General features: G+C 35.1%; 1 protein-coding gene across 1 annotated transcript; it reads right to left on the bottom strand.

The window, feature by feature from the left end:
• Nucleotides 1-2,794: 2,794 nt before the first annotated feature.
• On the bottom strand, nucleotides 2,795-4,868 carry LOC127078418 (zinc finger BED domain-containing protein RICESLEEPER 2-like). Its single transcript, XM_051018877.1, has 3 exons — nucleotides 3,155-4,868; nucleotides 2,927-3,096; nucleotides 2,795-2,833 (listed from the first exon to the last, which is right to left on the bottom strand). The coding sequence occupies exons 1-3, from the start codon at nucleotides 4,866-4,868 to the stop codon at nucleotides 2,795-2,797; spliced, it is 1,923 nt and encodes a 640-aa protein (XP_050874834.1).
• Nucleotides 4,869-13,261: the final 8,393 nt, after the last annotated feature.

The following is a 13,261-nucleotide window of genomic DNA, read 5'->3' as shown; positions in this document are numbered from 1 at the left end:
CCCAGTTTCAATACATTAATCGAATATTTCACTGAGTTATGATCTTACGAATAACATTAATTGTGTTGTCATTTTATACAAACCGGTTTTGAGCACACCGATTCCATTAAATAAATCGACAATTGTCACTTATATTCTTTAATTATAACTAAAATTAATTATTAAACTTTGACTAGTTAAGTTATTTTGGATTAATTAATTTTAATTAACTTAGTTATTTGATTTAATTCAATAATTTTGATAATTAATTTTAATTAGTTTAATTAATCAATTTAACCAAATTTTAATCAATTAATTTCGTTAATTAAACATTGATCGATTTCTTCCACTAGCACTTCACATCATTTCAAAACCGTTTCATCATCAATTCAAAACCATGATTAAACCATTAAAAATCAAACAATTCTTGATTTAACATCAATCCCATTTTCAAACACCTTTGTAAGTCGATTGCTTTCTAGCATCGCCATCAACCTCACATAGCTTGCTCTTGAGCTTTCTTACAATGAGAACTACTCGATTATAATTAAATCGATTAGATGATTGATGCACCAAGTATTTCTATCTAAATCCGATTAATCATGCAAATTCAAATCATTTTTCAAATCAATATAATTTCTAAAGACTTTATTTTATAACTTAAACTTCGAATGAAAAAGAATGGGAGGCGTTCGCCTCACTATCCTTTGATTATTTGAACGAGTGGCGCACGCCCATTGCTCAAATTATCGACTTTCGATCAAAACTTTACCGAATTCAAAGACAAGTAATCTTCTCATTAATGTAATTTCTGAAGATATTTTTAATTCTAAATTTTGGATAATAAAAGATGGAAGGCGTTCGCCTCACTATCTCTCGAATAATTGAACGATTGGCACTCGCCACATTGCTCAATTTCTCGTCATCTAATTAAAACCTTAAATCGTACAATTTCAAATTAATACAACCGCTAAGAACATTTCTTTTATAAATTAAATATCGGATGATAAAAGATGGGAGGTGTTCGCCTCACTATCTCTCGAATGATTGAATAATTGGCGCTCACCATATTGCTCAAATTATTGACTTCCGATTAAAACACGCTAAATGAACATTGGATAAAGGAATGGGTGGCGCTCGCCTCACTATTCCTTGAATAAGCAAGTGGGAGGCGTTCGCCTCACTACCGCACATATTCGACTTCCACAAATAAACTTTCAATAATAATTTAAACGAAAAAGGGAGTAGAAGGCGTTCGCCTTGTTATTCCTCGAAAGAATTGAATGATTGGTGTGGACCACATTGCTCAATCTTTTGTCATTCTTCTAAAAAATACCAAACATCTTAAACACATCAAATTTATTTGTTCTCTCCCCCGTGCGATCAAAACCAATCAAATAAAATATCTAACGTATTAATTCAACTTGTCACCCCCATGTGACCAAAACTCTTTTCAAAAAGAACACCGTTTAATCCTTTCTAACGCGCACAACAAGCAAGTGCTTAAGCCTCCGCCGAGAGTAGACAAGCCAACGTTTAGCCTTTAGAATGCTGATCTAAGCAGTTGTTCATTAAAAGACACCAACCGATTGTAGTTCCCCAAACTACGAATGCTCTGATTTCCTTATTGCACCTTAAGGATACGTATGCACGAGATTGAGAGATCTTGGCGAGGGCACTAATAAAAAAACCTCCCTTTTCCCCCTTTTTGAGGTCTCCATCCATATCTATTATCTATTTTAATCACTTGAAGAAAGCAAGTAACATTCAACTAGGGTTGGAAATGAGTCGAGTCGAGTCGAACCCGTCGTCAGCTCGACTCGACTCGATAAGAATTGGTTTAGCTCGAAACTCGACTCGAGTTCGACACAAACTTTTTTTTAAGCTCGAACTCGACTCGTTTTAAGTTCTTGAACAACTCGGTTCAACTCGTTATGTTCAGTTCGTTAGGTTCAGTTTGTTTACTTCACGGACTAAAAAGTCATTTTTTAAAGTTTAAATTTTTTTATTATATTTGACATTTTAAATTATTCTTTTTAAAGGGAAAATATTAAAACAAAATAAAGCTTTCAATAGATAAATTTAAAAGTCTAATTCAAAAACTATTCTTTTTGGGTTTAAGTTTGTCTCAAAAACTATTACAAATATAATAAAATAGTACAACAAAAACTATTAGAAATTGATACATTCTCATCCCAAAATGATTATTCAACTTCAATCTCATTACACCAACTGTCAACTGATTTACTGTCATAGCTAGTAAGGAAAGGATAACATGCAAGATGGAAGAGGATAATTTTTAAGCCAATTAAATTCATATATCAGAATACCAACATAACATGATCATGGTATGCTATGCTAAATCAATTACTTCTATAAATAAATTCATTTTAAATATATCACAAATAGCAGTACCTTTAAAATATATCACAAATATCAGTACTTCATATATCACAAATAGCAGTACCTTAAATCAATTCTTTTTAAATTCATGAAATTTCTAGATTTATGTTACAACATTGGTATGGTTTGAACACCATATTAAAGCTCACAAATTAATATACATTGCAGCTACCTTTTAAATATATCACAATTAACACAATACTAGTTCCTCGTATATAACAAATAGCAGTACTTTAAATGATTAATTCTTTTTAAATTCATGAAATTTCTAGATTTATGTTACAACACTGGTATGGTTTAAACACCCTATTAATTGTATGAGATGCTAACAACTAACAAGTAATAAAGACTAAATACACAGTTAATTATACAACAATCTCACTCACCTGCATTGATAGCTCTCTATTTATCATCAAGGGAGTAATGTAATTTCTGTTTGCACTTGCTCCACCTATTAATAAAAAGAAGAATTTAGTTTTAAAAATTATCAATGCTATTTTTAAAAGTTTATATTATACTTAATAATCAAAAGAGAGCATATTACCTTAGGTTTGTTCCTAATTCCATGCAATATTCGAAGCCAATCACCACCACAAATTAAAGCTTCGACAGTAGATGAACTTAAAGAAGCTCGAAATGAATCGATAACTCTCCCTCCGACGCTAAAGGTTGACTCCGAAGCCATAGTAGATATTGGAATGGCAAGAACATTTGCTGCCATATGGGACAACACTATATTTTCCACAATTCAATTTCCACCATTCCAAGGCACAAAATGACATATGGCCGTTATCTTTAGGTTTGTAAGTTGGCTCATTCAAATACTCTTCAATTTCAGATTTTACAGCAGGAATTGCTTGTTGTTCTTCGACATAATTCATTAACAATGACCACCCTGAGGATTTTTGTGACTCCAAAATAAGCCCATTTTGATCAACACCACTTCTACTAGATCCTTCTTCACTATGCTCACTAAGTATATCAGCATACTCTTTGTACATATCATCAAGCGCGATACGCACATTTTCTATATTTTTTCTAGCTTCAACATCCAGATAAATTAAGGGAAAACACATGTTAACACCCATCATTTTGATCCTAGGGTCCAAAACAGAAGCAAGCGACATAACAAGATTACATTGGCTCCAATATTTGTCAAATTTTCCCTTCGTCGCTTTTGCCATTTCTTTCATAAAATCAGATTCATCTTGGATAGCTTGATCTAAAACTAGTTTGATTCGAAATACCTCAGCAAGATATAAGTTAGCAGTTAGATATTCACTACCTGAAATAATATTTGTAACAACATTAAATACCTCTAGCAACTTGGAAACTTTTTTAACCTTTTCCCAATCATCATCATCTGGAAGAGTTGTATAGCTTGGTTCTCGATCTTGAAAACGAGGGAAGACTTCTTTGAACTGCATTGCAACTGACAACATTTGATAGGTGGAGTTCCAACGAGTAGGACAATCAAGAATTAATTTTTTACCACCAAGCTTTAGTTGTTGAACTATTTGTGAGAATGTTTGCAACCTTGCTTCAGACTGATTGATGAACTTCACACTTTCACGCACGTCTTCAACTATTTTTGCTATTTTCCCAATACCATCTTGAACAAGCAAATTTAGTATATGCGCACAACAACGCACATGAAATAACTTTCCATCTAACACTAATTTCCGGTGCCTTAAAATCAGAACTTTTAACTCTTTCAAACATCTATCGTTGTAATGTGCATTATCCACTGACACACTAAATATTTTATTTTCAATACCCCAATCTTTAAGACATTTGAAGATAGCATCAGCAATATCAACACCACGCCAAGGAGGAGGAACATGAACAAAACTAAGAATACGTTTCTGCAAAACCCAGTCAGCATCAATGAAATGGCCAGTTAACACCATGTATTCTATCTTCTGATTTTGTGACTTCCATAAATCAGTGGTCAAACAAATCTTATTTACTGTCCTTAAAGTAGACTTCAACTTTTTTCTTTCAGCTTCATAAACAGCAATACAATCATTCTTCAATGTCTTCCGACTAATTTTCTCATATGAAATATTAGAACACTTCATCATAAAATGAAAACCTTCTTCCTCAACAATACTAAATGCATGTTCATGCATCATAATCCAATGTGTGGTGGCTTCTCGTTGTCTTTCATGGTCATATTTACCTCCTGAATTCATTAGTAGTGGTCCAGAAAGCTTCTCATCAATCTTGCTTTTTGCTGGCTGAAAGTTTGATTTTTGTTGTTGTGCTACTAGCTTCTTGTAAACATGACATGTTTGTTTTAAATGCCTCATCAAATGACTGGTTGATCCACTAGCAACAACAGAATAATTATTTTCACAGTGTATACATTGCCATTTTTTTCCATTCTTTAATTCCACTTTTTTGAAGTGATCCCAAACTAGAGAAGTTTTCTTCCTCTTGGACTTTTGAATAACAATGTCACTGCTCTCAACATTTTTCTTCATTCACAACTTTATTTGCCGGTGTTGATTCATTTGTTAGTGGTTCTTCATTAGTATTTGCATTTAAATTAATGATAGGATTCAATACATTTAAACACTCTTCTCCATCTTTTGGTGGTGATTGTGAATCTCCCAATGATTCAAGTGAGGTACTGTATGACATATCTACAATAGAAAAATAAATAAAACCACAAGTTCCATTAAAAAAATCATTAAAATTTTTAAATAGAACATAATGAAAAAATTCTCATAACAGAGTTATATATTTAGTTCAAACCAAGAAAAGTAGATTCAGAAAGAACATATACAAAACAAAGAAAATAAATAAAATCCTCATAACAGAGTTATAGTTCATTATATACAGGAAGAACATATTCAACATATTCAGAACACAGTAAAAAATGACAAAGCTACTAAAACAATCAGATGATGAGAATAATAATATTTACCTCTATTGAAAAAAATTGTTGAATCTGGAAGAAAGAGTTAAAGTTTTTTTTCTTCAGAATAGAAAACAAAGACTGAAAATACGTAATATGAAGGATGAAGGAAGTTCTCTAAAACCTAAAATCTAAAAAGGAATACTAAAGGTTTTGCTTTTGGAAAATGCAATACTAATAAATGGGCATATTTAAAATCTTAAAAATAGTTAATAATAATAATAAAGTCAAAAATAATATAAAAGGATACAAATTAAATCATATAAATGGTACAATATTTAAAAAAACGTTATTTTTAAAGTGGTGGTAGTTTAAAAAACAAATTTAGAAGTAGTTTAAAATGGCACTTTAAAATTAAAAGTCACGGTGCATTATGTTTTTTTTTTGAGTTAGAAGTATTTTACTTTGTATAAAAAAATGTCACAAGTATTTTTTAAAATATTTTATTTGATAAGTTAAAAGGTTAAAATCTATACATTATATTTTTTATATGATACTATTGAGATATATGATTTAAAGATATAATATATATATATATATATATATATATATATATATATATATATATATATATATATATATATATATATATATATATATATATATATATATATATATATATATATATATATATATATATAACCGAGTCGACTCATGAACCTAACGAGTCGAACTATACATAGCTCAAGTTCAGCTCATTTATTTTACGAACTTAGTTTTGAGCTCAAGTTCGACTCATTTGGTTCATGAACCAAGTCCAATGAATTAATTATCGAATCGAGTCTCGAACTATTTTCGAGTTGGTTTGGTTCATTTCCAACCCTACATTCAACTAACATTTAAATAGAAAATTAGACTAAAAGGTTCCCGTTGAGTACAACGGACGTGAGGGGTGCTAATATCTTCCCCTTGCATAATCGACTTCCGAACCCGAATATGGTTGCGACGACCATTATTCTATTTTCTTACAGGATTTATCGGTATTTTCCTATTCCTTCATTGGAATAAATAAAGTTAGGTGGCGACTCTATTCGAACTAAATTTTTCCGCGACCATCGCGAGGAATCGTATTTTTCGAGATGCGACAGATGGCGACTCTGCTAGGGACCCTGCTCCTAGCAAGAGAGAGTCAAACCTAATTTAGTATGAATTGCTATGAATGTTAAAATGATTTTCCTTTCTTCCATGTTGCTTCTCTGTGTCTTATTATGATTGTTTGTGTTATGATATGGGGCATGATGTATGTTGTGAGATAAGCTTCATACCCGAGCTTTAAGAAGAACTTAGAACCCGGAGTTATGTAGTATTGAACCGAGGGGTATACACCTCGTTAGAACAATACGAAGACTCCACCTAGAGTAGATTTGTTTGGAATCTCCATCACAATATGGCTAGCCCATTATTGTGGGGAAATTCTAAATACGATCCGTGACTCTAGGAACCTCGCCTTAAACCCAAGTTTTGTTTTCGTGATTGGCGATTATGTAGTATTGAACCAAAGGGTCTATGCCCTATTCGAACAATACTAGAATCCCACTTAGATTAGATCAGTGCAAAACTCCCATCACGATGTGGCCAGCCCATTATTGCGAGGAAGTTTTGAACATGATCTGTGATTCTAAGTTCCTTCCTTGAAAACACAAACTTTAGAACCTACCTTTGGGATTTCTAGTAATAAGAGAAACCCGTGCTTCCTCCTATTATCCTAATGTACACGGCATGTGAATGATCATGAGTATTTGTATTCCTTTGAGAAAAGAGCATGGCAATATTTCATGCATTTGCATATCATCAACATGCATTGCATATCATCTTCCAAAAATAAAAACTTACACCATATTCTACCCTTTGTCCAGTAACGCTGACTACTCGACACCGGTACGAGACACGCCGCAACTACAAGATGACACTCGAACAACTTGAGGCGAACCAAGTTTCAATGAGGACAGACATTGACTCTATGCAGACGAAGATGGATCGTTTGCTTGAGACTATGTTGGTCTTATCCCAGAAGGAAAAAGATGTTGAGACTAGCGCCGAAGCCAGAAGAGTTGCTGCTCAGTTTGGATCGCCATCGCTTAGCATCCCTGGAGTAACTAACCTTGATGGTAACCCTGCCCATCCTAGAGGAGGACCGATCCCTATTTCTATTCCAATGGACAATGTGAACCCTCATGAACATTCTGCTACGTCTTCTCGACATGGATCTGCGATGGGTGATGAAGATCAGTATGATGCTTTCTTCATGCCACAACCCACCAAACTTGTTGTTGGAGGCCTCATAGACCCAGCTGTTGAGAGACTCCACGCTTTGGAAGATAAATTCAAGTCCTTGGAGGTTCACACTACTCCTGGTTTGGACGTAGTCGATATGTGCTTGGTGCCAGGTCTGGTGATTCCACAAAAATTCAGAGTCCCAGATTTTGACAAATACAAAGGGATCAGCTGCCCTAGAACTCACCTCAGAGCTTATTGTCGCAAGATGGCAGCCCACATCAGCAATGTCAACTCTTGATTCATTACTTCCAAGATAGCCTCAGTGGGGCATCCTTGGAGTGGTATATGCAGCTAGAGAGAGGGCAGGTTCAGTCATGGAGAGATCTCGCTGAAGCCTTTCTTAGGCATTATCAATACAACATTGATCTAGCACCCAATTGCACCCAGCTGCAAGACATGACTCAACGTAACAATGAGTCGTTTAAGGAATACGCCCAACGGTGGAGAGAGCTTGCAGCTCGTGTCCAACCTCCTCTACTTGATAAGGAGTTAATTGATATGTTTATGGGAACTCTTCATGCTCAATACATGGAGAAAATGGTAGGATCCAACTTCCTAACTTTTGCTGAGGTTATTTCTGTGGGGGAAAGAATTGAGAGCCAGATCAGGAAAGGAAAGTTGCCATGCGTCGTTAATGCTTCAAATGGAGTGAAGAAGTCATATCCCAACCTCACAAAGAAGCCAGAAGGTCATACCAATGCCATAATGGGAGGAGGAGGGCATAGGGCACATCCATATGTTCCCATACCTTACCATCAGACTGTCGTTGTCACGTCAGCACCATATCAACAACCATATCATCAGCCATATCAGCAGCCGTATCAACAGCCAACTTACCAGCAGCAATACCAAAATCAACAACGACGTGCTCCACCATAATGTCAACCTAACCAGCAGAGGGTAAGGAGGCCAGAAAGATATTTTGATCCTCTGCCAATACCGTACAGCAAGATCCTTTCCTACCTGTTAAAGGATGGATCAATCACTTTGAAGGAGCTAACGCCTGCAATTCCACCCTATCCACCAGGATATGATGCCAATGTTCACTGCGAGTATCATATGGATGCCCCAGGGCACACAGTGGAGAATTGTAAGGCCTTCAAACACAAAGTTCAAGACCTGATCGACAATAAGGCAGTTTCTTTCACGCCAGTTAGGCCAAATGTTGCGACAAACCCCATGATGGCGCATGCAGAGCAGTAAGTGAATTCCGAAGATAAAGCTTCACACCGGCCTGAACAAGCAGAACAATTCCTAACGAAGTTGGTCCAACAGATCAAGAGGAAGGCCCATTTCCTTGAATGAAGGCAATCATTATGCCATTTTTTTTACTATTTCGCATTCTTGTAATTCGTTCTTGTTTGTCTAAGTATTGTTTGCATTAAACATTGTTATTTGTATTTGGTTTTATTAATGGAATGATTATGCATATTTTGAATCAATCTTTTCATATTCAGTCATTTATTGCAAAGTACAAACACATACTTTTCCACTTCACCTTCTTTATCACACTATTGTTAGTAGGTATTGGAAGGAGGATGACGAAAACAAAATACTCATAATTGTTTATTGTATGCTTTCGGATAAAATCCTGTTAATGATGTACAGGCATTGTTTCAAATCCCCAAACACTGGAGAGATAAGGAGTTAATCCCTAGTTAACCACTTCAAGCCTAGAAGTAGGAGTTTCTTTCGGATCTACAAACCCTTACGCTTAACCTGGGGCAAGGTAGTGTTCAGTTAGTCTGACTACGAATTACAAGATGAGACATCCCATATGTGGATCAACTGCATGTTATTCTTCCACACATCCTGAAGTGTCGAAGGAACCATACAAAATCCAAAATTTATGTCGGTTGTGTAGGAGAAGAGCGATCCAAAATGCAGCGGAATTTAAAAAATTTCTCCTTTAGTGATCCTTACGAATGGGCATGATCAATGATAGAATCGTTACCTCTTGTGGTGATTGAAACCTTTGATGCAGATCTATGGAGCGATCACGAACGTTGAACGGTGACAACGCCTCTACTCAGTCCACACGAACGGATTCCTTCAATCTCAGTGCTAGATGCTACGAATGAAGGCTTTGAGTAAGAGAGAGAGGGAGAGAGAGAGAGAGAGAGAGAGAGAGAGAGAGAGAGAGAGAGAGAGAGAGACGAAATTGCAACTGCACAAATGCTTCTACACATGGGTTCTATTTATAGAACCACTTGTGTGGGCTGCAAGCTAAAAAACCCACTTAAGTGTATCTGGCCCATATCTTATAATATGCCAAAATCACTTAAGTGCGTGGTATCTTACCATATTTCGTATTCTACTTAAGTACACCATACCTTACGATGTTCTAGAATTCACTTAAGTACACTGTACCTTACGGTGTTCCTTAGTTACTCTATCTCTCATCAATATGTCCTTTGGTGTGTGACCCTGTAGGTTTTCGCGGCATTGGCAATTATATTAAATCACGTACTTAACATAATAAACAGTGAGCGGTATCTAGCAACACATCAGTGCTACCTAAGACACTAAAATGTCATGTGATCTAACAAATCCTTTTGTCATAATACTTATGAGTACAATTACCTTTTTGCCCTTATGTCTATATTGAACACAAGGCATAGACAGTGTCATCCTTATCTAGTTCAATATTGGGTCCGTAGACATTTATCCTATTACGCAGGATGGGAAAATCCCATCTAGGTCATTCATGTCCCTCAGCATGCTTCGTGGAGTATCCATCAACTGTCTTTATGGCCATCCAGTTATGGACAATGTTTGATCAGCAATAAGGCGCTCAACTCTACATCTTGGGTCCATAGTGGTTTCAGGTCGAAGGGTGGTATACACCATTATCACCATGAGAATAACTTATGACACTTTGCATAACATTCTATATAGTATTCTCATAGCGGGTCAATCCAGTATAAATATTACTCTTAATATTCATACATATGTTTAAGACTTGATAACTCCTTATCCATGATCCATGAGACGTGATCATCAGTCTATATACATAATAGTCTTAATGCTTTAATGTTATCCCACTTCACAATAAAGCTCGACTACAAGAAAAAAAGCTGTTTATTATTAATAAATAATTAGATACAAGTACCAAAAGTATTGGCCTCTAGGGCTTACACCAACATATTGATATCTGCTTGAGTGAGTGATGTGCTAGTTTTCCTACTTGTAGATTATTCCAAGACCTCCCCAAGAACCCACTTCTCCCAGCATGCACTGTGGAGATCTACAGGTGATACTAGATGATTTCGAGAGTCACCTGGTACTAGAGGAGTATTTTCGGGAGCCGTAGATACATTGGGCTTGTGTTGAGGGTTACTTGATATGGTTTCATAGGGTGTCACACCCTATCATGACGGGAAACGCTCTTGGACAACAACCTAAGTCAGCTAACTTGGATGTACTTGAGGTTCGGGATGAGTAGGTAATATGTCGGTGTGTTGTAGATATGGGTAGAGTAATCATAGAATCATGACTCTTTGAGGGTGGTAGTCCTCAGTTGTTCCTATAGAAGTGCATGGTTTCCGAGTTGCGGAATATCGTGCAGTACATGCGACGGAGGAGGCCGACAGTTAGACATACCCAGTAGTTTTTATTGAGATGTATTATTTTCTTTTGTATTTTCATATGTATTTTCAGACAAATGTTATGTATGAATTTTCTTGACTTTTTTTACTAATGTATACATTTTTACTTTCCTTTTAACTTTCATATATCTGCATTTTTCTTTGATTTTACGTTAATATAAGTTAGGAAAAATACCTTTTTTGGTCCCTTATCTTTCCCTCGCGGTCCATTTTGGTCCTTTATCTTTTAAAAGCTCTAATTTGATCCTTTATCTTTTCAAACAGCACCACATCAGTCCTTTCTTGTTAGGTCTCTTAATCAAAGTCAAATTCAAGGTCCCCACGTCAGCCCTTGCTTGTTAGGTCTGTTAATCAAAGTCAAATTCAAGGTCCCTTTGGAATACCTGTGGTGCTGAGGTGACATGTGCTCATTAAAAAGGTCACCAAAATTTTGAATACACGACATATTCGAACCTTGGTCCACTTGGTAGTTGGGCACAATACTTTACCAGTGGTCCACTTTTTCTTTTTTGATTGAATTTACACATTAAATATAATTGAAATCTCAATAATTTGTAAAATGTTAGACAATGCTCACATAATCCAAACATCAAACAATTGGCATGCAATTTTCATCAAGAATTTCTAGAAAGAAGCCAAACATCTCAGATTTCAATTTCTTCAAGAATAATGTTCATCAAGAATTTCTGGAAAGAATGCGTATGGATCTGGAAAGAAAGTGTATGGTGTGTTTGCAGGTCGATGAGATCTGGAAAGAATTTATAGATCTGAAGAGAGTTTCTATGTGAACCTTTGTTATGCGGGAAATTTTCTCGTTTATCCCGGTTTGCAGGTCGATGAGATCCCTTCGTGGATATTTTATGCATAAATGACCTAGCAACGAAAAAGGATATTGATGGACATTTAGCGAACTCTTCACAACCCAACTTTTTCCCTACCAATAACTTTGATGCCTAAAAGAGCCTTCTCCCCTGCCAATAAACTTTTTCAAATCCTTTTTTGTATCAATATTTCAATTTTGTCCTTCCATGTATTGGTGTTGCAATCGTTGCTCTTGTGGAACATGCAATATTTTAATCTTGTTGACTCTGCGTAATAGAACGAACTGGCATACGGAATAAAATGTCTTTTCTTTGAAATGAGTGATCAACATATTTCGAAGATACACTTTAATGTGGTGAACAAGGTAGTATGGTTTGATGTTTTTGAGGATTTCATGTGTACATATTTTTAATGTGTATGGTTTTCTTGATTCATCAACTTCATCGAGATATTTTAGTATGAATCTGGATAGAATACATCTGGTTGCATTGGTAGAAAACGTATGGCTTGATAATATATATTTGATTCTTAAAACAAATAAAAAAATATGATTTAGCCCAGGGGTACACAACCTTTTCGAGTAACCACAGTAATTATGGTTTGATTCCTGCTAAAGGAAATATTTTAAGGTTTTTTTTTAAATTTGTGTGGCCTCTTTTAAAACTAAAGAACCAAAAAGGATTAAGAGGTATAGTTAAAGGATCAAAACAGGTATTTTGTCAATAAATTAATATAAGTTGACATCACAAAAATGAAATGTTTGGACAATAGTATTGTTCTTATATGATTAAGTAAAAATTTTGAATATGCATCCCCAAAATAATTTCCCCTTTATATTTTCAATGCTTTCAAAAATTTTCAATGAACAATTCGAAGATGCATCTCTGAATATACCAAATACTATACGAAGATGCATCTTTGAATCATATTTTATTCAAAATAAAGTGGATTTCAAATTAATGTGTTTTGGTTATGATTTGGGTGCATATATAAATATATAAATGCATCTCCAGAAATGCATCTCCCGACCACGAAAGACAATTTTAAATATTATGGAAAGAGCAATAATTAACATTAGCTTTTCACAAAAGTCCAATCAGTATGACACGCCACCACTTCACCATTCTCAGTCTTACCACATCCATTTTTGCCAATAAAGGTTCAAAGACCGGAATCTCCTATTTTCAACAAACCAAATTTCATAATCCAGGCATCATTCGGATTATAAATCACGAATGTTACACATTAA

Source organism: Lathyrus oleraceus, chromosome 5 (genome assembly GCF_024323335.1).
Source record: "Lathyrus oleraceus cultivar Zhongwan6 chromosome 5, CAAS_Psat_ZW6_1.0, whole genome shotgun sequence".
NCBI classification, from domain to species: Eukaryota; Viridiplantae; Streptophyta; class Magnoliopsida; order Fabales; family Fabaceae; genus Lathyrus; species Lathyrus oleraceus.
The sequence above is the reverse complement of the archived record's forward strand: the minus strand, read 5'-3'. Positions and strand labels throughout refer to the sequence as shown.

Bases quoted from the DNA above. Each gene is read 5' to 3' on its own strand.
- LOC127078418 (XM_051018877.1), bottom strand. From the start codon at position 4,868: ATGAAGAAAAATGTTGAGAGCAGTGACATTGTTATTCAAAAGTCCAAG. The intron at 3,097-3,154 runs GTGCCTTGGAAT...CCCATATGGCAG, and splicing joins TAACGGCCATATGTCATTTT to CAAATGTTCTTGCCATTCCA. The intron at 2,834-2,926 runs GTAATATGCTCT...TTTTATTAATAG, and splicing joins GAATTAGGAACAAACCTAAG to GTGGAGCAAGTGCAAACAGA.